At 41.2% G+C, this 25,973-nt stretch overlaps 2 protein-coding genes across 2 annotated transcripts; one reads left to right on the top strand and one right to left on the bottom strand.

Annotated features, from left to right (window-relative positions):
• Positions 1-2,281: 2,281 nt before the first annotated feature.
• On the bottom strand, positions 2,282-20,755 carry adgra1a (adhesion G protein-coupled receptor A1a). Its single transcript, XM_037464135.2, has 7 exons — positions 20,639-20,755; positions 20,000-20,299; positions 10,180-10,307; positions 8,950-9,073; positions 7,753-7,904; positions 6,692-6,787; positions 2,282-6,603 (listed from the first exon to the last, which is right to left on the bottom strand). Exons 2-7 carry the CDS (start codon positions 20,000-20,002, stop codon positions 5,100-5,102), a joined length of 2,007 nt encoding a protein of 668 aa, XP_037320032.2. The 5' UTR covers positions 20,003-20,299; positions 20,639-20,755; the 3' UTR covers positions 2,282-5,099.
• A 1,363-nt stretch (positions 20,756-22,118) lies between these two features.
• Positions 22,119-25,621, top strand: cabcoco1 (ciliary associated calcium binding coiled-coil 1). Its single transcript, XM_037464723.2, has 6 exons — positions 22,119-22,287; positions 22,382-22,470; positions 23,266-23,435; positions 24,188-24,332; positions 25,271-25,343; positions 25,412-25,621. Exons 1-6 carry the CDS (start codon positions 22,120-22,122, stop codon positions 25,490-25,492), a joined length of 726 nt encoding a protein of 241 aa, XP_037320620.2. The 5' UTR covers position 22,119; the 3' UTR covers positions 25,493-25,621.
• The last annotated feature ends 352 nt before the right edge of the window (positions 25,622-25,973 follow it).

The raw sequence follows: 25,973 nt of genomic DNA on the forward strand, positions 1-25,973 counted from the left end.
TGGTAAAACACCTCATGGACTGGCTGCTGCATCCGCATGCTGCATATGCCGCCGCCTACTTGTACGATGTCCTCGTCCACAGCACCACCTGCGGTGGAGGCAGGCCGGGCTCACCAGCAACTCAGGAAACGTGGACTTGGGTGGAGGGAGGTATGGTATCTGGGGTACCACTTGGGCGTACCACTTGGGCGGCTGAGGTGGACAAGATTGCAGCTATCGCAGCTGAGGTGAGGCAGTTTTTGGGGCTGCCAGCGTTCTATCTGCTTCCTCCCGGGCAGAATAGATGCTGAGATATTTGAATCAAAGGTTATTTGACATATTCAACAATCGACAGTTGTAATTGGTACTCTCTAGTCCGGATTAACAAGTCCTCATGTCATTGTGCATTGATGCATGTTTGATTTGTGTTCCTTAAACCTTTCCTGTGGATCTAATACTATGATAAGTTCAGCTGCAAAGGATTTTAGAGCACCAAAGTGGACTTGGACTGGACTTGAAGGTCTGGTGGATAAACACAACATAATAACTGGCCGACGGGGGGGTGAGGGGTAGTAGTCACTGCGCATGGCAAAAAAATGCTTGGGTAACACTGTCAAGACGAACAAATGCATGTAATTGGGAAGAGAATCTGATCATTTTTCAAAATAAAATATTTTTTTTGAAAAAAAAAGTAAAATGGAAAAAAATCTTATTCTCTCCGGTCGGTAACAAGTGGCCCGTGGGCCGGTACTGGTTGGCAGCCCGGTGGTTGGGGACAGCTTCCATTTAGTAAAAAATAAATTAAAGTGTATTTTTACGTATCTCTCTATCTCTTGTCAAAGCCTCAGTGAGCCGCAACAGAGGGGTTTACGACTGCTGTCCTGAACATATAAGGGTGGTTCTAATAGCGAACCAAAGTGTTATATTTAATTTACATCAACTATAAAGCTTAAAGGTGCTTAAAAACAAACATGCAAACAGGCTAGTGCATAGCAAGCTCTATAGCCTCACTCTTGCTTGGTCTATTTGACTCTAAATCGACAAAAGTTTACTAAATAAACATCACGCTGAAGTAGACTTGAAACTAGCTATCGAAACCATAAACTCCATTTTACACTCCTCGCGCTTACTTGCCATGCAAACTGTCACGGTTTGGGTTCATGTCATGTTTTATTTTGTAGTTTCATGCCTCTTGTGTCCCCGGGTTAACTTCACTTCCCGCCTTGTCCTTTCATCCCCTGTGATTGTCTGCCATGTCCATGATTGTTTCCACCCATGTCCAATCACCTGCACCTCCCCTGTGTATTTAAGCCATTGTGTCTCTTGTACCTAGTTATTGTAGTCTGTACACGTTTGTAGTCTGTGTAGCTTGTAGTCGGTAGTCGCCACGCCACGTCACGTCACGTAACGTCACGTCATGTCATGTGCTTAATATCGTGTCTTGTTAGTTCCTGTTCCCTGTCTCGCTTGTGTTTTTCATCCTCTTGGATTTTTGAGTTTCAGTTTTGATTTTTGGTATTTTTAACTTTGACTATTAAAGTATTTTTTCGTTCATGCAAACTCTGCGTTTGGGTCCTGCCTCTGCCCATCCCGTCGTAACACAAACAGCAGCCTCACTAGACTGCTGGCTGCTCCCACAGAGTTGCCGGACAAATTTCCATGGAGGTTGGCGAACCGGCACAAGACCCAGGAGCGAAGCTATGTCCAGTGTGGTGTGAGAACTTTGGACCATTAGCGTCAGTGTGCCCCTTTCCAGAATGAGACAGCCTACATTCAGACACTGACTGACCGAGGCACTTGGACTGAATGTCCTGCAGGAAGTTGCTGTTCTAGCAAGAACTGCCTACAGCACGAAGCAACCAAAGACCTTTCAGAGATGAAAAGAAAAATGTTGCTAATGGTTAAGTCTGTCAGCTGTGGATATCTTCACATGTTGTGTTTAGTTTTCTGTTAAAATGGAAACATAATTACTTACTGTATATGTGCGTGTGATGTATATAATTATCTATTGTCATGACACTGACTAAAAAAAAGGAACAGGGCCAGTGCCCGGATCTTTGAATTATTCATAGGTCAAAGCCCCCCTGTCCCCACCCAAGCCGTCTTTGAAATGTAGTTTTTTTTACAAAAGAAGTATTTACATTTTTTTAAATGTTTCAGATATTTTAATTTTTGTATCTCAATGAATGTACATCACTTAAAGTTTGTAAGGCTGCCAAACTCCTTGGAGAAGAAAAAAATACTATGATAAGGATGCTAGATGGTAGCTAAGTCCCTGTGAGGAAGACACCAACAATGTACACAGTGTATCACAGTAATCTTTATTTCTGGTGCAGGCAACACATAGTGCTCATATTTGTAGTTACCCTTTGTCCTCCAAGGTGTCAATTTGTTATTTTACGCTGTTGAGAAATCCACAGTAGTAAAGAGAAAAAGGTTTCATGTTTGGATAGCATCCTTGGGTGTCATTTTGACACCAACGGGGATCCCTGCCTCGGGGGCCCGGGAACGGGACACAACGACACTTCACATGTACACAGTCATCAACAGGAGGCTGAAGGTTGGTGTCGCTTAGCAACCACACCCACGCCTACATCGAAAGGGGGTATGCCAACGTATAAGTGAATATCTGTGTTAGAACCTACAATAAATAACGGGGATATAAATCGTTCCTTCCTTAAATCAAATTTAGCTCCAGTATGGAGGCCCGATTATGGTCCTAAAAATAGAATGAAACACACAACACTTTCACTTGTTCCAAATGTACTGCTAAATACTAAACAAGGGAGTTGTTTCCTAAGGAAAAAAAGAGACAAAGCCTTTTTTCAACTGATCTTTGCATGCTGAACCAGGATCAAGTTTGACAAAATAAATCTCATTTGCATCTTGTTGCTGTATGCATGCTGTGAAATTTTCAGCAGAGAAAATGAAATGATATTGTAATAATATTATCACTTGTTGCCAACAATTCTTATGAAGAATTAAATATGATTACTTTTGGGGTGTTTTGTCTTGGTAGTGGTAAAGATATTTGAAGAACCACTGTTTGCTTAACATTCTTTAAACTTCATGCTAAGCTAGGCTAATTGCTCTATGGCGATAGCTCCTCACACCAACTTTGTATAACCGAGATGACAAGAAAGCAAGTGTATTTTTTGTGAAGACTTTTGTGAGCTTGACAGATTTAAGAGCACACTAGACCTGACAGAAAACCCGAACAGAGCCAGTCTGGTCACCAATGAGTTTTTCAAGCCGGTTGCATGAAACACAAAGTAAAGCTTGATTCTTCCTGAAGGAAGGCGCGCTTGAGTGGTTATGAAAACACCTCTCTGGAGATAACAGGTGGACGTTTCGGGAGCCACTTGAAAGGGGCCGCTGATGATCTTGTAAAACCTGAGTTTAAGTTTGTATGATGCTACAAACAAGATGTAATCTCTCAAAACATATTGAGAGGGAGCTGTGTTTAGTATCTCATCACAGTGAAAGCTGGCACATCTTTTTGGCACTATACAAAGTTTGTGCTTTAGCGCACATTGTAGGGTCGTTCTTTTGGAATTATTATCTCACTAGATGAGTTACAGTAGTACATACTAGTGCAATATTTGTAAGACGAGAGTCTAGTGACTCCATTTGGCAGCATTGATTAGTTGTCTCCATAGAAAGATCTTTGTAGATTTCATGGAATAATCATATCATACATTTACATTTCTGCAAGGGTGAATGAATGATAATAAACGCAGCACAAAACCACGCCACATCTGGATGTCTACTCATGCACTTTTACACATAAAAAAACATACACATGCTTGCAGTGTTTTCACAAGTGTAACCACTCACATTTAAATTGATATCATGTCCAGCAACATCATTAGAAACATAATAAACTGACACATAACATAATAAACTGACCAATACAGAACTTTAAGAAAGCAATCAATCCAAGTATTTAAAGGTGCAATCAGCATATTCTATGCTTCTGGCTTAGATATGGCTTATATATATATATGAAAACTTTTTTTAAGTGAGTTTTCAAATATTAAGGGGTCAGGGTTCCCCCCGTGACTGCCAAGTTTAATAGACAGACCCAATACTCACTACCTTGAAGTATAGACTGTGAGTGGAAAAACCCACGTTTAAGCCAGAAGTACAAGGTATCAATCTTTCTTTTTTAACGCTGTGAAGTGTCAAACCTATTTTCAATCTCTCTTTACTGTTTACCTAACTTTTTTTGTGTGGCTCAATCGATCAACATGAAATGACGCCCCCCTTCTCTTTAGAGTAAGAATTTGTAGGTGCATTGTACAGGAGGACAGGAGAGGACGATAAATAAAGTTTTCATTCTGTAAAACTTGCTGAAAGTAATAGCTTTTTTCTTTTTTTATCCAATAATAATGCAATAATCAAAGAAATAATCAGCAGATTAACCAATGACTGAAATAGTTAATATTTTAAAGGTCAATGTAGCTTCTCTCACAACATAGCAATGACTAGTGTACAACATTAATTATGAACCGCCATCAACTGTCATACATTTTTCAAGTTTTAGGGGTCTTTGAATCTGTTGAGATTGACTCAGACTTCCCTCAAGTTTCTTCTGGTTGAGGATCTTCTTTAAAACAACTCGTAATGTCCATTGAGTTTGGATATTTTCTTCCACATGTCTGTTTGGGATCAGGTTCTAAATCTTTGAAGACATCTAGGTAGTATTCCTTCCATTTGACCTGCATCCCTGCTGACTGTAGGGTGAATGTGGAACTGGGGGGGTGTCCAACTAATGACCGTCTGACTCTGTCACCGCTAACTACTGTCCGGTGTGCCCCTTGAATGCCATAGAGCACTGATTGCAACTTTAAACTAGAATATTCATCAAAAACTAATTGAACATCTCTTGGGTTTGAATATTCCTTGCAAAAATGGATTGGCAAAACACTTAAAGATAACCTTGTCATGAGGAGGTTTAGAAATATCCTTAGAATACGTGGCCTCGTTGAAAACTCCACCTGTGGTTCAAAGGACATAGCTGAATTCATTGAGACCACCCAAACGCTTAAAGGAGTCATTTGATTGCAAGGCTGCTGGAAGGTGTGGTAAGTTAAGGTACAAGGTACAAGTGTAAGAAACTATACAGTGGTTTCATTCTTCCAAGGGCCAGTCCGAATGTTGCCAGTGGCGTCCGAACCGAAGAGGCCGTCTTCCTGCAGGCTCCTGTTCCGGCCGATTGTACCTCGCCTGCTGATGGTTCCATGCTGCCGAGGCAAAGTATTTCTAGGGAAACCTTTCTGATCCACCTCTACACAAAGACTATCCTTCTCTTTATCTGCTGCCTTCGACACGCAGCTGTATGTTTCGGGGTCTTGCTTGTACTGCAAGGCAAATGAGTCGGGTTTCTCACAGCAGCTTGTCGTGGAGGATTGATCACCTGAGCTGTACATGTGCCACTGGCAGGTGTTGCTCCCATGAGAAGGCAGGAGGAGGCTGTGACAGGAAGTAATGCTGTCGTGCATGTTGTGTGTCCGACTGTGACCCGAAGCTATCGACTCTTGCACGCTGTGGCAGGAGTCCTGGTGTTGCAAGCTGTGGCAGGAAGCCAGATGCTTTTCCAAGTAGGGGCTCAGGCAGGGAAGCTGGAGGTCTGGGTGTGGGCTGGTGGGAGCCACTGGTGAGCCTTCGAGGTGGTGCGCTGCATGAGGGCTGTCGAGGTGCGAGCTGTAGCCACTCCCGTCCATACTGGTGGAGGTCAAGTGCAAGCGGTAGTCTTGGAGGCACGGACGCGGGCGGTTGAAGGAGCGCGACTTTGATCTGTCATTAAGGCAGCCCTGTAGAGGGAGAGCGGGACGTGGGAGCTCGTCGCAAAGCGCCTGCAGACACGGTGAAGGCAGTGGCTCAGCGAGAGGTGACATGGGGGCTGCGGTAACAGGACTCATCACGGCCACGCAACATGGACCCGTGTGATTGGGAATAGGGCTCTGGGAGGGCGGCGTCATTTTGTGGCAAGAACCCTGAACGAGGTGAGAAGCGAGCAGAGGCTGCTTGCCGGAGCACGGGGAAACCAGGTGGCAGTGTGGCTGATGGAGCTCGTGCCTTGGGCTCTGTCCGTTCACGTCCCGATCCCCATCCTCGCACTTGGACTTGGACGGGCAACAAGCCCACCAGCGGTGCCACACGTCATCACGTTTGGCACAGTGCTGGATGAGAAGGAAGAGCCCCAGAGTGACACAAAAAGCCCCATACAGGCAGCTGAATATCATATCCAGGAAATGTCCCAGTGACACGGCCAACGCTCCCAAAGCCCAGGTAGACAGGAACAGGAAGAGGGTGAAGGCAGTGGCCCGGAGCTGAGATTTAAATGAGTGCTCATTGGCCAGCACCGACACGCCTGTTGCAAATGGCTGACAGTCCCCCGGGGGCCCAGAAACTCCGCCAGTGTCAGTTGGGCAGTGATGGTTCGACTCGCTAGATGATAACTGCTGCTGCTCTTCACTTAGAATTCGTAGCTCATACTTCTTCTGTGGGTGGCGTTTCAGCTGGATGTATGTGCACAGGAAGTACACGGACATGACTAAGACCAAAAGACACATGGGGCCATAGAAACCTCCTAAACTTGGTTCCCATGCCATCCAGCAACTGAGAAAAGATACAAAGAGATAAAAACATCAAACCTATTTACTAAAGAACGATTGAAAACATGCATATTATTGGATTTTCTACTTACTACAAAGCTTCATCCCGGCTGCCATAGTTATCCATGCCAAATGCTGCTGTAACTCCAACAATTAGGAGAGGGATTCCATCACTCACAAGATAAAATCTGAAAAGAAAATTCATAAGTTTATGATAAGATTTCTACAAGTCGAGTCAAGCTGATTATTTTTCTGTTAGACCCTTTGCTGCCCTTTGTTATGCTAAACTAGGCTAAACAAGTTCAGAATAAAGAGCTTGGCTCAGAAAGAAAGTCTTATTAATCTAAATAATCTCTCTCACTTCACTGTCAGAAAGATGGTTAAATCGCTTTAAAGAAATACACAGTTTAATTTTATAATAAAGGGGTTTTTAAACCCTCATCCTATTCCAAAAAATAGGAGCAGTAGGGAAAATGCTGGGGGAAAATGTTCTAGACCAGGAAATGTAATCAATTTCAGCAAACATCCCAGGTTAATTTAATGGAAAACTATTATCATAATTAAGACATCAAAAACACATTACTAATTTTAAATGGTTACATATTTCCCATTTATTCCTACATGAAAAAAGCAGTAAATAACACGTTGGCAATCTCATTGTTGTCACCCTCAAAGGCAATTAAGTATAATATAAAATGAAAATCAAATAATAATCAGCATGATATACTGTATGTGTCCGTCGTCTCGTCAGCTTGAATGGCAATAAAATGTGTGCTCTTTCCCTCCAGAATGTCATCCGCCTGTTTATACCGGCCTTCACGTGATTGCGCAAGCTTGAAAATAGAAGCCTGGGCCAAAAACAATGTTGCCCCAGGTTAAGGATGCTGATTGGCTGAATTACATATTTTTTTATTTAGTCAGCAATTGGCTAAAGTGCTTCTTCAATCTTCAGATGGCCCTCCAGGTGTGACGGCCCCTTCTCAAAATCAAGCTGAACTTTAAGAAGGTGGGGATTTAGTAGGCAAGAGGCATCAACTCACCAATAACTCTCTCAAAATAAATAAGAAATAAATAAGAATCTTGTAAAAAAGATTCTCAGAGCTATATTTCAGATAAATTAACTGTCAATTACTGGCCCATAGCATACAGTTACCTGAGGACAGTAGGTTTTCTGCGAGTCCGACCCGTCCCATCCCTTTTCTGGGTGCGAAGCGGGTCTTTCAATGCATCTTTAAAGATGTTTCTAGCAGTAAACGTCAGCCACAGCATGGTAGACAAAGAAGCATAGTGGAGCACAATGCCAACCTGACCCAGATAAAGTAGAAAACAAAGTTGTTAAACGCAATATGAGTCTATTATCCAAAATTCATATGTGATTGTATGACAGGAAATAAATATAATAATAATGTCAACTCAGGAGATCAACAAATTGTTTCCATGTCAAAATGCTAATAAAATAGTTTCTGTATGTTATTCACCATGCTTAGCTAATGTCCTCACAGCAGAAAATTTGAAAAGTACAAGCATTATGTAACCATCACATTAATTAGCATTTTGATTTAACTGTTAATCAAGGTAATTTCACCGGTCAGATTTGAATGCCAGCCAATGTTATCTTTGTCAGATTGTATGGGTTAAGCTATTAAAAGCTAATATTTGTTTTTTATTTGGTTGGGAGAAAAAGAAAAAATAAACACCAAGTTTATAATGAGCTTTAGATGTTGTTAACCATGTTTATTTTGAACTTTTGCTGAGTTCCATTTGAACTGGTAAGGCAGAAATCCAGGGTTCACAGTCACAGTCAAATTTCAACTAAATCTTGACTAAAGTCAGATGTTTGACTCGGTAAGTCTTCCTAACCTGACCAATCTTAACCTCAAAATCCAACATGGCTGCTCAATAAGCTGTAGTTATGTGTTGTTTATTAGCAGTGTTGTCTTATTTCTATTTCATACAGTGCCGTCACTACCCGCACACGATTGGTATGGCTAACAATGGGCACAGAGCGGGAGCTAACCTGTTATGTTTTCCGGCTCGTTTCACTGGAAAGTTGTCAACTTGGGTGCCATGACATTTTAAGCTCAAACCTCCAACTTCTAATGTGAACATTGCCTGTGTTCTGACTCGTCACCCAATAACCTCACTAATGTACCGTCATAATACGTTAACAAAGCACCACTGTGCCAGTACCGTCCTACACAGCTGGTAGCATGGCTGTTGACTTTCCATTTGGTTTGTCGGGTGTAATTATCAGGTCAACCCGATTTTGTGTCCACGAGGGGCACAATGGCAACGGGTTAAGTTCTATAGGATGACATTATGCTGAGAAAGTAAGAAAAGCCCAACTTACGATTTGACAGACAAAAGGTAAGTTGATCTGATTGATGCCCCCGGCAAAAACACCAAACGTCAGCCCCGTGTGGAAAAGGAAGTTAAGAAGTGTGTGCCAGCCATTCCTGCTGATGCGGATCACACTGCAACAATGAGTTCAGAGTTAAAAAACATGTCACCATTCACAAAATCAGAACAGATCACATGGGGTGGTTAGAGTGGCAGTTGGACATAATCAAAACTGTCAATTAAAGAAGATGTATAATGAAAGAATCTCATTTATTTATGGTTGTGTATCTTGTTTAAATGTGAATCCGTCATCAGAAAAACCTGAACCTCAATTGAAATGTGAAAGATTTGAAGGATGAAGGATTTATTTTCACTAAACAGTAATGGGGGAGTAATCACTCGGGGCAATTCCTCACCATCAAAATCCATCCAGTAAGAGTGCCTGTCCCTGTCTGTTTAGCATTGGAAAAAAACCTTTTATCTGTACTTTGGTTTGTTATTGTGTCATGTGACCCGTTGCCAGGAGACAGCGGTGGAAACTCGAGTGAGAGTTTGTGCGATGACAGTCGTAGCTCAGTGTCATCTAGATGTTCAACGTCATAGCTGAATGTCGAGGGGTTTCGTACAATGTGGATGTGTCACGAGACAGAAGAAAATAGAAGGAAATGCTTTAAGTGGGCGTACATTGACAGAGAGGAATCGCCTCGAGCGATCACACTGCAACCCACTTGATGGCTGTTGTCTGCAAAGTTCTCCCTCAGTACTGGACTGATTTAAAAAATGTCATCCCCGTCACCGCTTAGACACAAAAACATGTGTTGACCCGAAAAACATTGTCAAAACAGTGCCATTAGCTGTGTTTTAATTTAACCAATGTGCCCACTTCCTCCAGAGCAACCTCCCCGATGCGTTTCAGTCTAAACTCTAGTCCACGCTCGTCTACTCTCTCTTTCCCTTCTTCATCCTCCTGGTCCTCATTCTCAGATCAATCTGGCTCTTTCGTGCTGCATCATCTGCCACTCTGGGACTACCTCTATCTCTCTCTCTCTCTCTGTCTTTCTTTCTGTCTATTACTCTGTCCCTCCCTTTCTCTCTCTCTCTCACTCACTTCCTGTCTCTGTCTCTCACTTCCTGTCTCTGTGTCTCTCCCTCTCTTTTTATTTTTCTCTCTCTCTTGCAACGTGCAAATGGAAATGTGATTGACTTGAAATATGCAACAACATCTTTCAATCAATGTAACCTGTGATGGACTACGTAGGTCATGATGGAGACGAGCAGACAGAGCAGCATGACTGCGGTGCAGGCGTACACCACTGGATGCAGGTAGTCCCCGGGGTACGGTGGGAAGGACAGCACTCTCTTCAAATCCTGCATAAGTGCAAATGGAAGAGAATAGTATGAGTCACCAGAATGAATAATGAAAAAGAGCAGAAAGCTTCGCCCTCGTTCAACTGGAAATAAAGGCAGTGTGATTTGAACAGCCAAAAGTTATCGGTCCAGATGGTCCTGTGGAGATTGGAGCCAATCGGCACTTGTGTGTAGGTGCTTTCATCCTCCTACATTATTTGGATTGAAGAAGACGTTCACCATTTTGTGACACATCTACACTTTCTTTCTGAGTGTTCGATGTTTTGATCAGTATCAACCTCATGCCGTTTATTACAGTGCTGGAGTCAGGAACATCCATCATTAGAACAAATTCAAGTGAGTAAACTATTTCTTCACAATCAACATTTTGTTCCATTGGACCATCCATTGGTGAGCACAGTTCCGTATGTTCAGCCATGTTAGAAACAAACCTACAGAGCTGCGTTCATGTCATATATGCAGCCTTTTCCAAGGCATGACTGGGAGAGTTTGAACCCAAGTCCAACAACATGGACACAACACATAGCAACAGTCTTTCAAGCTCAATAAGACCAAAGCTAATGGACACAGTGTTTTTTTTATTTTCAATAACCACAGAATCATCTCTGCAAAAATCCAAGCACCTTGAGTTCCCAAATGACGAGAACATTGGCAAATTACAATCAATGGGAGTCTTTCAAAGAGCGCAAAACTCAAGCAAGCGTCATAATCTCACTGTTGTTTTCACATTTCGGTGTCTTTTACATTCTAAATGTTAATCCTGACATTAAAAGTTGTTGCATAGTGTCCTTTCTAACTTTGGACTGAGAACAGTCTTCATCCTAACACGTTAACTACGTTAACAGTCCTGACTGAAAATCCTTTGGTCTAATTTGGACACAGGACCAATTTAAAAATAATATAGATACACTTTGAATGAACAATGATTTTCCCTGGAGTAAGGGAGCACTGAGCGATTCTCCACGCTGAGAGGCCCCATGCATGCCCTGCACCACCTATTTAAACCCGCTGAACATGTAGCTCCTCATCTCCGGTTTCTAATTCTAATGCCAACATGCTGTTATAAGTACAGCATTCTAGTGTAAGATTAAAAAAAGACAATCACGGTTCCTTTATGTTAATACTTCCATGATCCATGTCCCCCAAATAGTGCAGTGTAAAGTAAATATACATCATTCTAATTATATTCATTGCATTATAGCAGCAAATCCTCTCAGCTTGCTGGAAATCTAAGGAGAAGTCATTGTGCTGCTTCCTGTAACCCGTAGTGTTGCCAAACTGCAATGACATCACAGTCCTAAAATAACTTGGTGCTCATCATTAAACATGTAAAACTTGGGATTGCGGTGTCTCCTGAAATGTGAAATCGAATTAACAAAAGGTACATTATCAGACTGCATTTGGGACGCTGTATGTTTCCCTTTTTTATTTTCCCCCAGTTAACTGACTTCCGTTTAGAACCTTAAATGATGTACACTCACCGGCCACTTTATTAGGTACCCCATGCTAGTAACGGGTTGGACCCCCTTTTGCCTTCAGAACTGCCTCAATTTCTTCGTGGCATAGATTCAACAAGGTGCTGGAAGCATTCCTCAGGGAGTTTGGTCCATATTGACATGATGGCATCACACAGTTGCCGCAGATTTGTCGGCTGCACATCCATGATGCGAATCTCCCGTTCCACCACATCCCAAAGATGCTCTATTGGATTGAGATCTGGTGATTGTGGAGGCCATTTGAGTACAGCGAACTCATTGTCATGTTCAAGAAACCAGTCTGAGATGATTCCAGCTTTATGACATGGCGCTTTATCCTGCTGAAAGTAGCCATCAGAAGTTGGGTACATTGTGGTCATAAAGGGATGGACATGGTCAGCAACAATACTCAGGTAGGCTGTGGCGTTGCAACGATGCTCAATTGGTACCAAGGGGCCCAAAGAGTGCCAAGAAAATATTCCCCACACCATGACACCACCACCACCAGCCTGAACCGTTGATACAAGGCAGGATGGATCCATGCTTTCATGTTGTAGACGCCAAATTCTGACCCTACCATCCGAATGTCGCAGCAGAAATCGAGACTCATCAGACCAGGCAACGTTTTTCCAATCTTCTATTGTCCAATTTCGATGAGCTTGTGCAAATTGTAGCCTCAGTTTCCTGTTCTTAGCTGAAAGGAGTGGCACCCGGTGTGGTCTTCTGCTGCTGTAGCCCATCTGCCTCAAAGTTCGACGTACTGTGCGTTCAGAGATGCTCTTATGCCCACCTTGGTTGTAACGGGTGGTTATTTGAGTCACTGTTGCCCTTCTATCAGCTCGAACCAGTCTGGCCATTCTCCTCTGACCTCTGGCATCAACAAGGCATTTCCGCCCACAGAACTGCCGCTCACTGGATGTTTTTTCTTTTTCGGACCATTCTCTGTAAACCCTAGAGATGGTTGTGCGTGAAAATCCCAGTAGATTAGCAGTTTCTGAAATACTCAGACCAGCCCTTCTGGCACCAACAATCATGCCACGTTCAAAGTCACTCAAATCACCTTTCTTCCCCATACTGATGCTCGGTTTGAACTGCAGGAGATTGTCTTGACAATGTCTACATGCCTAAATGCACTGAGTTGCCGCCATGTGATTGGCTGCTTAGAAATTAAGTGTTAACAAGCAGTTGGACAGGTGTACCTAATAAAGTGGCCGGTGAGTGTATTCCTTGCATGCATTTTACCTCTACTTAATCCTCTTGCTAGATTCCAAAGGCGTACAAGGGTTATATTCATCTCTGGTCAACGAATACAGATGTGCTCTTTAGCTTTCATATCTGCCTTTTACTGGCACTTGCTCCTAATTTAATGAATGTTCACATTCAATTAAGCCAGGTTCTTCAGACCTAAACCAATGGCTATGTTTACAAGCACACGTATATCCCCCTATTAATCTGAATATTTCAATATTTTAATTTGATCGGGAATTGAGCCTTACTCTAAGTGAAGCATATTCTAATCATGACATATCCTGATATGAGTCAGAGGACCAATATGGCTGCTGTAACATATTTAAAGGGCATACTGTTGAGCAAAATCTATTTGGTATACAACTTTTTAGTCATATAAGAGAATGTGTTATGTTGAACCCCAATAACCTGGTTAAGATAATCTGTGGAAACAAGTTGGTCTGCAAAAGAACAACTTGGAGTCTTTGCCCGAAACAAAGAAAACATCATGAAAGGAAGTAGGAATAACATGTCTGGTGGAAGGATCCATTTTAATTAATTTTATTGTGTATAGTCTTAGGGGTCTTTACAGTGTGTACACATGCAACATCCTCCGTCGAAAAACCTTCACATCGCAAAGGAAAAAGTGCCCAAACATTTTTGAAGCGTAGAAAAAAGAAAGAAACCTCAGAATGAATGTACAGAATGAATAATGAAAGATGTATGATAAGTTCATATATTATTAAAATGGATGAGATTTGTTGCCCAAGAAGGACATTTGAGAACTATATGTGTTTTGTATGGTCCACTTGGGCATGATGTGATTGCAGGGCCACAAAGGGATATAAGATATAATGAAAGTGATTTTTTGTTAAAATCCCCCTGCTGTTCTCTGCATCTGTTCATTGACTCATTCATGTCACGATGGTGTGGATCTTATTTTAAAAAAAAGACACCGTAGGAGTTTTGGGGCAGGACAGTTAGTCTCAGATGGTGTTTTGGGGCCGGTCAAATTCACATTTGATTTCACCATGATTACGCTGGGCATTTGCACAGTTATCTGGACCGTTTCTTTATTTGCGATGCACTGTATGTCGACATACGGGGTGAGCTTATCAACCAATGCCCTGAAGTAACCAAAGCTGAAAATCTTACTCAGTTCATGCTGCCGTACAATTGAACTCCATTTTCGTCCACCAACGTCCCCCCACAGCGCCTTGATAATGTGATAATGAGAACCGTCATTGCTTAAACCTCTTTGGACCTTCACATCCACCGAAGAAAAGCATCAAACTGTCCAGTCGCGTTGCTTATGCATATCGCCCCAGGTCACTGCCACAAACAGTGAGCATCTGCCATCATACATTTACATGAGGGGAAAAAAAACCTCGCCAACAGAGGAAAAGAGCTGCCGTGGATCATCTTTGGCTATTTGGAAATGATCTTAATTTAAAGAATTTTGACTCATTTTGATGCCAGCGGATGTCTCCACAGACTGCACCTCTCTGGACTGTTACGTTCACATTTACGAAATCAATCCTCTAATTTTGCAGACAACTCTTAACTACTCTTTTAATGTGCACTTTTAATTGACTCCTCTAAAGAAACATTAGTCCCTTTTGGGTGACGTCAAACTGCAAGACTACTGTAGTAATGTACTATAAATACTTGCTATTACAATCAATTATGTACTTTAGAAATGCATAGATTTATTATAAAACACTTGATGTTAAATATGATTATTTACACTCGAAGTGCATTAATGTATTATAAACAAACACTTATTAATGTGTATGTATAAATTCCAATGCTTAGAATGATAAACAATAAAGAGCAGCGAACTTTAGGACAAAGTGTATTTGTAACACAGAGAGGCACCATGTCGTTTTTATTACCTCACTAGGAAGGACATTTACAACAGCTCCTTATAGGGAAGCTACTGCATTACAAGTACGGAGCAATGATGTCATAGCCGGTGGCGAGAAAGACGGCTCTGCACTAACATTTAACCAACCCATATCTGTTTTAAACTTAGAATAAATCAAACACCGGCATGCTTTCACCAATAAGTGCTATGATGATGGAAAAAAGTATATATCCTTTGTTTGAGGCTTACAAGCTTAAGCATCGACACCAACTGTTGGCCGATCAGCTGTTAATGGCCTGTGGATTGCTGAGGCTTGTGTAGTCCGAAATTTGAGAAATATACTCTATCACAGATATTTTTTATTAAATCTGTTTTACTGCATTCTTTACGTCTCCGGATCTTCTTTAAGTCTACCCAAAGATTTTTTGAACACAACACTATCAAGAAACCAATCTCATATAACGACAAATCCTTGCACTTGCATCACTATAGATTCAGCTCAGATGATATGGCTGCGGAGGCAGGAAGTGTGGAGGTCAAGAGAAAGTGACTCACATACAGTAATGATGTGCATCTCCTGGACAGGTCTTGCGTTCCCTCTGTGTTATAAGGCAAAGCGTGCTTTCAAATAACAGTTAGGCCTTCTCGTTTCTTTTGCAGGGACACACTCCTGCGTGTGCATAATTCAAGCTGAAGATCCCTGTGGAGGCAGGAATCAAGAGCTAACTTGGCTCCGTCTTCACGACAGCGTCAACTCGCTTTTCCTTTGTGTTCCAATGACTTGTATTTTAGAGACACTGTCATGTCTTCCTCCTCTCATCTCCTTCTCTCTCTCTCTCCGGGACAGCATGCTCTTTTACCATGCTCCACTGAGCAGCCCATCTATTAGACAGAGCATGACTGATTAAATCCTTTGCGGATCCCGTAAAAATGTTTTTTAAAAAACACACACAAACAGGCAGCAGCAGCATCAGAGATCTGTATGCACTACGCTCCATTTATCTCAGATGACCGAACCATGAGCATTGTCACGCGCCAAGATTCAAGCAGCCCTGAAGATGCGAAAACATGCTTGCTTTTTTGTTTTTTTGCAGAGCTTCCAAAGACTTTAGATACACATTTGATCAGTTGGAATCTGAAGCATTAATACATTGTATTTTGTTCTTGTTGTTCGCCTTCCTGGGAGATGTATGGGAACTTTTGAGAATTATTGGTCCTAAGTATATCAGACACGTTTGATTAGTGAAGGATTTCCTGGGCCGAAAACACCAAAATGTACTAAGCTAAGGTAGTTTTAGTAATTCCAGGAATATTGAAAGTTGGAAACTTTCCTGAGGATTTAAGGGGGATATACAGGATGTTTTGGCGGTAATTTCACTATATCTACATGTGTCAAATATGCAGACAAGCATTCTAATATATTTGAACATTTCTAATGTAATTTTAGAATTAGGTTTTTGACTTAATCCATTTGTGAATTGAAATTGTTTTCATCCATTGAACAACAACAACATGAACTTGAAAAGAATTCTCTATGATTGACCCCTCCAAAAAATTAAAAATGAATTAAGCTTCTCAAGCCTCGATTTTTGGGGTTTTTACCTAAATCCTTTCAGGTCCACGTCAACGGCAGTTTGACATCTTTAAAACGTTTTTATTGCTCAGCCTTTCATTTGCAGTAATTGCTTTTATTCATGATAAGTCGCCCAACTTATTGGGCTTTTTGATGGACCTCAACAGCGGCGTACATTAAGATTATAGTGTACTTTTTATCTCACTGCTGTAAAAGGTTAGCCTACTGTATACAAATAAACTTGGTATTAAAATGAACATGGCTACAGTTTACCAAGTAATCAATATGCGAGGTAATGACGAAGACACACAAAAACAACACAACTTTTATGTTTATGGTTCTGGCAAACGTTCCCAACTAGCTGCATCAAGGGTCCAGGAGAGCAAGGCTTGCGTATTCTTGTTAACTACTACATTAAATTTCCCTATGATATACTCTTCGCCACACAAAAAAAAACGCAGAAGAATAATGGTCCAAATTTAACTTCCAATGGAAAGTTTCTGGAAAGCGTATGTTTTCCGCACCTTTGCAAACCTATCCTCAGCAATTTCATGGTTTCCTGACAAGTGTTCTTCATGGGGTAAAAGCTTTTGGGAATGGTGGCTCAGTGAAAATCTTACCTGAACCAAACATATATAACTGAATTTTTAGGGAGAAAAATAGACCTAAAGGTAAATGACCAAAATAGATGGAGAACATCAATAGTTGGTAGGAGCCCAGTAAACCTATAACCTTAATTGGCTGAGCCAGAAACCGACCAGGAGCCCAAGATCCCCCCCCCCCCCCCCCCCCCCAAGCCTTGTTTGGACTGGACAAATGCAAGCCCAAGGACTTGTCCGCTTGGAGGACACACATGTGTAATAGATAGCGCTAATAACACTTGCCTGTGCAGAAAGGTCTGCAAGATCATTGGATGCAAAAAACAACATAGCGATTGCCAACATGGCGACGTCTCGATGACTACGTCCACTTCTCATATACAGTTTATGGTCTAAACATTTATGCTCATCCACCCAAATCAATGATTCTTTACATCAGAATGGTTTGTTTGAGGATTCAGTGCATCGTAGAACAGAAACAGTACTGGTAAAAATTACAAATGATCTTCTACTTGCATTCGACATAGGACTGGTCTCTGTTCTTGTCTTGTTTGACTTTCGTGCTACGTTTGCAAACATTGATCAGTGTATCCTGTTGCGAAGGCTAGATATTTTAATTGGTATTAATGGTACCGCAGTCAGCTAGTTTAAGTTCGATTTATCGGAAGATCCCAGTTTCGGTTTGTAAATGGTGAAACCTTGATGACTACCAACATTGGTCATAGACATCTACAAGACTGTGCTGTGCAGACCTATTTTATTATTCTATATATGTTTCCTCTGGGAAATTTTGTCAGAAAACACTACATCAATTTTCATTTTTATGCAGACGATACTCAATTGTAAATATCAATCAAGCCAGACCAGACCAGCTGTTCGTCAGACTTCAAGCATATCTTAAGCACATCAAAACCTGGATGACCAGCAACTTTCGGATGTTAAAACAAACAAAGCAGAGGTAATGTTATTAGGCCCAGTAAGTCAGTTGTCTGGTGATAAAGTTTCTCTTGATGGCATTGCTCTGTTATCCAGTAACACCATAAAGAATCTTGGAGCTTGTGTCTATTAACTCTAAAGGACACACCGGAATCCAAGGACCGATTTTTAACCTAAGCGCTCCAATGGAAGCAGCGTTCAGTTTGTCTGCTCCACATATCTGGAACAAAGTCCCAGAAAGCTGCAGGTCTGCTGAATCCCTCAGCTCCTTTTAATCCAGATTGCTGCTGCCTTTAATTGACCATTTTGGTACTCTTGGTAGACTTCAAAAGTTTATTTCTTAACCGTTTTTAAATCTGCTTTCTTTAGGTTTGGAGGTGATGGTTTTATTTGCACTTTAAATTGCCACAACGGGATCATATTACCCCTGTGATAGCCTCTCTGCACTGGTTCCCTGTTGAATCAAAAGTATAATTTAAGGTACTTTGACTAACCTACAAGGGACTTGTTGGTCAGTGACCGCTTTATCTTAAGGAGCTTATTATCCCACATTGCCCTACCAGAGAGCCGTGCTGCGTAAATGTTGGGTTACTTGTTGTTACTAGAGCCAGAGCATTCAGTTATCAAGCTCTTCTTCTGTGGAACCAGCTTCCACTTTCAGTGGCCGGGGGGCAGACCCGGTCAGCTCATTTAAGATGAAGCTTAAGACTTTCTTCTTTGATATTGCTTATAGTTAGGGGTGGTTCAGGTTAGCCTGGACAAGCCCTTAGATAGCTGTAGGCTGTAGGCCTAGACTGCCGGGTGACACACCAAGCTCCTCTCTCTCTCCTTTCTCTCTCCTTCTATAAAAATTATATTCAATAATTATATTACCAGTGTTTCCCCTACCATCCAATAAAAAAAATGTTTTGTCCCCAACAGGTGGGCAAATATATCTGTGTATGCTCGTACCAGCGGACATACCCCATCCAAAAGACAGTACAGCCGACTGTACCAAGGAGGAGTGGTGCCTTGAGCTAAATGCTTCACTATATTCAAAATGGCAATATTACGGGTTGTTCAGAAGGTACAATGTTTATTACCATATTGACCTGCAAAGCTAAACGGTGACATGTTTTGCGTGTTAGCATGACAACATTTGCTACAGCTGAGTCTGATGGTAATGTTTATTAATTTTGAAGGTATTTGGTGATAAACCAAAGAGAAAAAAAGGCAAAGTTACAGCACTCAAAGTTTTAGCCAATTTTATGACCCAATTCATTCTAAAATTATAGAGGCATTGAATGAATCAATAAATCAGTATTAACTAATGATGATAAGAGTGGAGAGACCGGTGCCCTTAGCTCAGCAGAATGTAGTAAAAATAACAAAGAAACGGCCATTTGCCTCTTTTCCAGTGACATTTTGCAGGTTCCCTGCTGCTCTTAGTATTTCCCACAGCTGTTAGTGTTTCCCCTTACTAATGCATGAGAGTGCGTGGTTGAAAGGATAAAAAACATTCTTACATGTAAGTATTCTAGGTAATCCCATGCATTCCGTATTTATTATTTATTTGCATCGTGAGCAATTTACAGAACTTGACACAATTTGTTATTTTCTTGGTCACTCGTATGATTCATATGAAAACCTGTTTTCTCAATACTTTTGTCAGTCCTGTCTCATTATTTAGATTCAGCTTTACTGTCCTTGTCCGTTATTACTATTTATATCTAAGTAAGTCAAGAGCAATGAAATAGTGTTTGTGAAGGATATGTGATGAGGAAAATGTGCATTTACATGTGTGTATGTTTTTTTCTGCCTATACTCCATTGAAATTGAACAATCCTGAACCTGGATCTCAATAAGTCTTTAAAGCTGTATATTATTACCAGAATGGCAGTCAACTTTCCCCTTGGATCAACCTGGCTATTCCATCCTCAGTAACTATAACACACTTGGCAGCCATAAGCAGTAGGCTGATTGCTGAGGCCAACAGTAGCTACTTATGGTACCATTAGGAATAAAAAGCAACTCACCATTAGCGTTAGTGGAGTTAGACTTGAACTGTGAAGCTCTGGGCTCTCCCGGAGGCCCCTGCCTGGACCCCCTGATCCCCTACCCGGCGCCCACCGGCATCATGAGGGGATTTAAAAAAAATCAAGTTTACAATTTGTTTTCCCGTCCCAACACTCGCGGTGGGCAGCAGAAGCCGGTCCGATCACAGGAGGTGGTCCAGCAGGCAGGCGCTCCTCCTCCAGCTCGTCGGCTCCAAGAGCGGCGCTGACGCTGACGGGCGGCCACGGCCTGCCGGTACCGACTCCATCTGCACGGCGGCGCTGATCGGAGAGAGAAGCGGATGATTCATCTGCCATCTGTGCGCTAAGAACACCCAGAAGACACTTCCGTCCGATTGACACGAGACTATGGACGGTCATGTTCAGCTTCTACCGAGATTATTTCAAAGTGATGTATTTATCCCAATAGTGACGACAGACGGGATATGGAAGTGTCATGGTGACGGTTTATCAGTCTATATGCTTATCATTTATTCGGTAAGGACTCACTGGGATCTGGATTGGTCAATGATTCCGTGTTCTCTTTCTTTCTGCAGAGCTGTTAATGGAAGTAAAAATAAAGCGTGCACATATAACAACGATGTGAAACAGCCGGGTTACCTGCACTGGCGTCCTCTCCTCTCAGCTGACCCTCTTGGACACAGGTCCGCGAAGACAGTGGCGGCGCTCGGTTTGCCTGTAACGATGTGCCGCATGTTGCGTCGCGAGGGGCGGGGAAAGCCGGTTGGAATAAGTGCAGGCGGAACTCGGGGCAGAGGAGGGCGGGACGTTTTCTTCTGACGGTCAAACAGCTGCAGGTTGTGGCAGCTGTGAGTCTTTTTGTTGCGAGGTATCTATATATTTTTCTATAATAAGCAACAATGTTGCCAAGTTAGCTCACCTGATGAACTCCTAGCCTTCACACGCACCAAGAAGCACTACTACTCATACATATATGAAAATAATTCCACAAACACATACATACATACATCTATATATACGTGTTTATGGAATCATTTATGGAATGGAAGAATCAATTGAAGTGTTTTTTTTCCCCATCAATCCAAAGATTCCCTTTATAGATCATCTTTGGCTAAATATTTACATATTTTGAGCTTGAGTGTTTGATCCCAATTCAAAGTAGATTCATTTTTATAGAGATTTATATTTTAATTAATGTTCATTCTTTTTCTCATCTACTGAAGATCTTCCTTGTCAGTGTTTGGCACATTTTGTAAAAAACAAGTTAGAGGAAATCTTAAATAGACCTACAGCATAAAAAATTAGATAACAAGGCATGATGTACATTTTGTACTACCATGTTATTTGTAACATGAATTATTTATAAATTATATTATACAAATATGCACACAGACACACACACACGCACGCACACACACACACACACACACACACACACACACACACACACACACACACACACACACACACACACACACACCTATAACATAATATAGAGAATTATAGATGTCCCTTTCTTTACAATGCATATTTGTAAATCTCAGACTTGTTCATATGTAAAATATTTGTTTAATGGACTTTATTTGATATATTATATGTATATTTATATTGTATTTATGTTTGATGTGATAGCCCCACCACGTGGCTGGTTGTATATAAATATTCTGGTTAATAACTCCTCAATCACTAACATTTCGAAAAATCTAACTTTGCTTCAATTCCTTCATTATACAGGTTTTCTGTTATATTTTGGATTGCATCTTTCTAATACGGATCAGAAACGGATTTTTTTTCTTTGAAGGTAATATATAGGCAATTAATAAGAATAGGGTATGGGGTGTCATGTTATTCCTACATCACCATCATCACCATCAGATAGCTCTTTAGTTACTCAGGAGTATGGAGGTTTGACCACTTTCTGAATAAGGACTGAAAAGCTAAAAAACAAAAACAAAATGAGTAAATGTGGGAATTTTTATAACCGATGGACACGTATTAAAGGACTCAAAGCAAAGTTTGTGATTCAGGAAACTTTTTGTTGGCTTAATGACAAATACACACAAATGTGCTCGTGAAAACATGCTATATATATCAAAATGGATTGAAAAAGTGCAAAAATTATGCGTAAGTCTCGGCAACATCCGGGACATCGCTGGGACTGCAGCCGAAATTGTTTGGAAGGTGCAGCCATGGCAACGACGAGATTCCTCCGCGTTAACAACATGTCCGGTGCAGCGGCACGTCGTGGAAATAAAGAGCCACCTACAGTGAAGGACAACAAGAAGCAGGTAATAACGCAGCGTTCCCGCGTCGTGTGTTCGCATATGTTAATTATAATTATAATTAATACAGCCGGGTTTTTTTTTCTTGACGTCTCGAAAGAATGAAGAAGCTGTTTTCCTCCAGTGGGAAGCGACGCCACAGCAGCAAGTCCACGCGCTGCTGTCTCAAGCCAAAGACCAACTTCCGTTGTAAGTAGTCAGCGTCAATTAACGTTAGCTAACGTTAAATACATGTTAGATTTACATTACATGCTAAAGATCTATTTATTTATTTCTATGTATTCTAAGTATACTTTACATTCACAATAATTGTTGGCATGCCTTCATGCCCCTTTTCCGCTATAAGAAAGGAAATGACACACAAAAAGAGGGAATTACGCCCACCTGACAATTAAATGTGTCCGTGTTCTGTTATGTAATACTAATGAAAATAAATGAAAATACTAATGAAAAGAAACTGCTGCAGTCATTAAACGGTGCCAACGAGATATCTTTTGTCTAGAGTTTATTTTATAGTTATTTTAAAAGAAACTACAGCCACTCCCGTTATGTTTTTAAAGCCTGTTGTTTATTTTTTTACATCATTTCAGGTTAACTATTAAAATACACCATGTTTTATTCACCAACACAACTGTCAGAATGGTGTTTCAAAACATTTTCCATATTACCAGGGCTTACATTATTTTCTGAATTCTGAAATGCTCTCTCCTTTCATAGGGTTAGGGTTCTTTTCATTTTGTTTGCTTCAATCATAATATATTGTTAAATTCAATATCTTTTTCAAATATCTATTGTATGTCCAAATTTCTTGTGGACAAGTTTTTCTTGACCGTTTTAAAACCCACAAAATCAATCAGGAAGAATATGGAAAAAACATCCCGAGGACATGATCTAAGTTGATATGGCCCAGATGTTTCATCAGCTTTCATGTGATTCTGCCGCTCAGAAGTTTATTTATCCACATCTGCTCTCTGTTGTTTGTAGGGAAATGAGAAAGATTCTGGGCTTCAGCAACACGCACGTATGTATGAAGGAAGCTGCCCTGCTGGATTACTATGTCAGTGGTCTCTGCTGGGCAAAAGAGACCAACTTCACCCCTGAACAGACCTCTTTCTCCATGGCTGTAATGCAAAGGCTGCTGGATAACATAAGAGGTGGGGGGAAAGGTCACAGGGAGAAGTTACTTCTGTCCTTCCCTTCCCAGAGTTAAGACTATTTTTTAAGCCTTACAATATGTTCAAAAGTCTGCAGCTCCACAAATTCTTATATCTTTATTATTGTCATTGTTGCCATTTTTTGTAATTGTGGCGCTATTTATAACGTGGGTTTTGAAAAGTGCCATTTAAATGGGGTTGTATTTCCTTATGAGATATATTACAGTAAGTATTTACTCATTCAGATGGGGCGGTAGTTTGAGTAGTCAGTTTGTCTCCCAGGTACATGCTTAATCAGCTTAAGCTCAAACCGGTGTTTTTTTCATGTAGAAGCCGAGCCAAACTCATGTCACTTTGCGACGACCAAAAGTGCCAAAACCTTAGTCAACCAATTAGAGACATCAGGGAGGTTATCAACTTCCGTTCTGATGTTTGAGTAAAAGGGGAGTGATTTTGAACCCAGTCATATGTAGTCACCAGCTAAAGCCTAACATTTGGCATTGTGTTAAAATGTATCTCTCACATCTATGTTCCATTGACACTGTGACAACATTCAGTTTCACATATGAGCTCGTTCAGTGCACATTAATCCCAGAATGCTAGATTTTGGCAGACAATGCAGGTGTTCATTTAATTTCTAATATAAGAAGTGTAATACATTCAAATATATATTAAGTTGCTGCAATGCACGTAACTAAATATGCCAGTAGTAGAGTCCCAGCAGTAATCTGTGTTTTACCATTTTATTCCAGAGAAACGGATGCCTTTAGTTGAGAACTTGATGGAGTTTGCTAAGGCTTTAGGTGCTGCCCGTCAGTGCCGAACTTCAGAGGAATGCACTACTCCACTTCTGGAGGAAGAAGAAGCAAAGGCGCTCATAACTTACATCAGAAACAGGTCAGAAGAATCCTTGAAAGGCTCTTATATTCACAATCTAGATGTGGTTCTTTATTGGTGTGCATCTGACTTGCTCAGAGACACCTGAAACGTGTTACAGCCTTGTACAGAGGTTAACACATTACACATCCAATGTCCTATTTGTTCCCCCTAATGGCCAATTCATTAGCGCCACACTGTTATTAAGTGTTACTGAAAAGAGGTCCTGCAGGTCACTGCTTTCCTGGGCTTTCCCCTTATCTCCCGTGGGCCTTCCTTTCTACACACATGTGGCAAAAAGTGCAAGGAGCTGACAGACACATCTCTGTGTCAGCATGGCAATGACAGCGTGGGGATATTGTGCATGTTGACTCGGTTCATTATGGAAAATGTGGTATCAGATTCTGAAAAGCTGTCACAGCTCACATAGATTTATCATAAAAAAGTGTGTGATACCACATTTTCATGTTACTTTTATAAATGGCAAAATATTGTTGTACCTGGTAGGATTTAATATGAGACAAGCCCACAGCAGTGGACCAATTAACTTGAAAGCAGAATTTCAATGTAAAAGCTGGTTCGCTTTGTTGGCTTGTAGGTACATCTAACTTTAGAATAAAGCTTTATATTCTAGAAGCTGATTGTATGCTTTCTACCGTTTCTAGAACTATATTGTAATAATATCTATCTAATGTAAATTATCTGCAGCTATTTGATAAATAGCAGAGTAAAAGATACTGGCAGAAAGGATTAATACCTAAAATGTCAATAAATCAATACTTACTAACTATGCATTAAATAATGGAACATGGATTTAGGATGACACCATCCCATTCAGAAAACCAATACTTTTAATCATGGTAAGGTTTTATTATATAATGTAAGCGAAATGCTGTCTCTTCTGGAATCTAGTGTGTTTTTATAATGGACCTGATGCAGCTGTATTCTGCTAACTGCAGTCTGTTTCAGAAGTACAGACTCTACGAGCTCCTCTTCACCACATCCAGAGAGGAGTTACTGACGGGCGCGGAGGTGAGGCAGCTTGTTGCGTGTGTGTCCGCGCCTGTATGCATCTATTTTTAAAAATGTTTTTTTCACAGAGGACCATTGAGGTGTTTGGCTGTCAAGGTGCTCTCGCTCCATTGGAGGAAGGCCTTCCCACTCACCTCTACTCCCAATAAGTGGCTCTGCTGCTGGTATCTGGACGGGTGGATGAATGGCATCAATACGAGCTGGGACGTGCGATTCCTTCGTTTTGAAAGTACATTATTATCAATATGGATTCCGCAAAAATATTAAACAATACCATCTGCAAGAATATTGTCTGTTTATTTATTCTTATATCGGTCCAAATGAGGGCTCCTCCACCAGCTCCAACAGCCTCAAATCCAGCTTTGCTTCCCCCTTCTGCCTACGTTGGAGCTCTGATATGATGGATGGAGGCATGGCGGAGGCTCAGCTCCCGGCAGCATTGTCCCCTCCTCCTGCTAAGCTTTGCATCACTGCTCAGCGGTTACCTGCTGGGAGGTGTTTTCGCAGAAAAATGCAGTCCGTAAACCGTGAAATTAAGGTAAAACAACTTAATTTGAATAAAGTACGAGAACCATACATTTACAGGAATTTTCCATAACAATTTTACAGAGAAACACATTTATTTTCCTG

This window comes from Pungitius pungitius, chromosome 21, assembly GCF_949316345.1.
Source record: "Pungitius pungitius chromosome 21, fPunPun2.1, whole genome shotgun sequence".
NCBI lineage: Eukaryota > Metazoa > Chordata > Actinopteri > Perciformes > Gasterosteidae > Pungitius > Pungitius pungitius.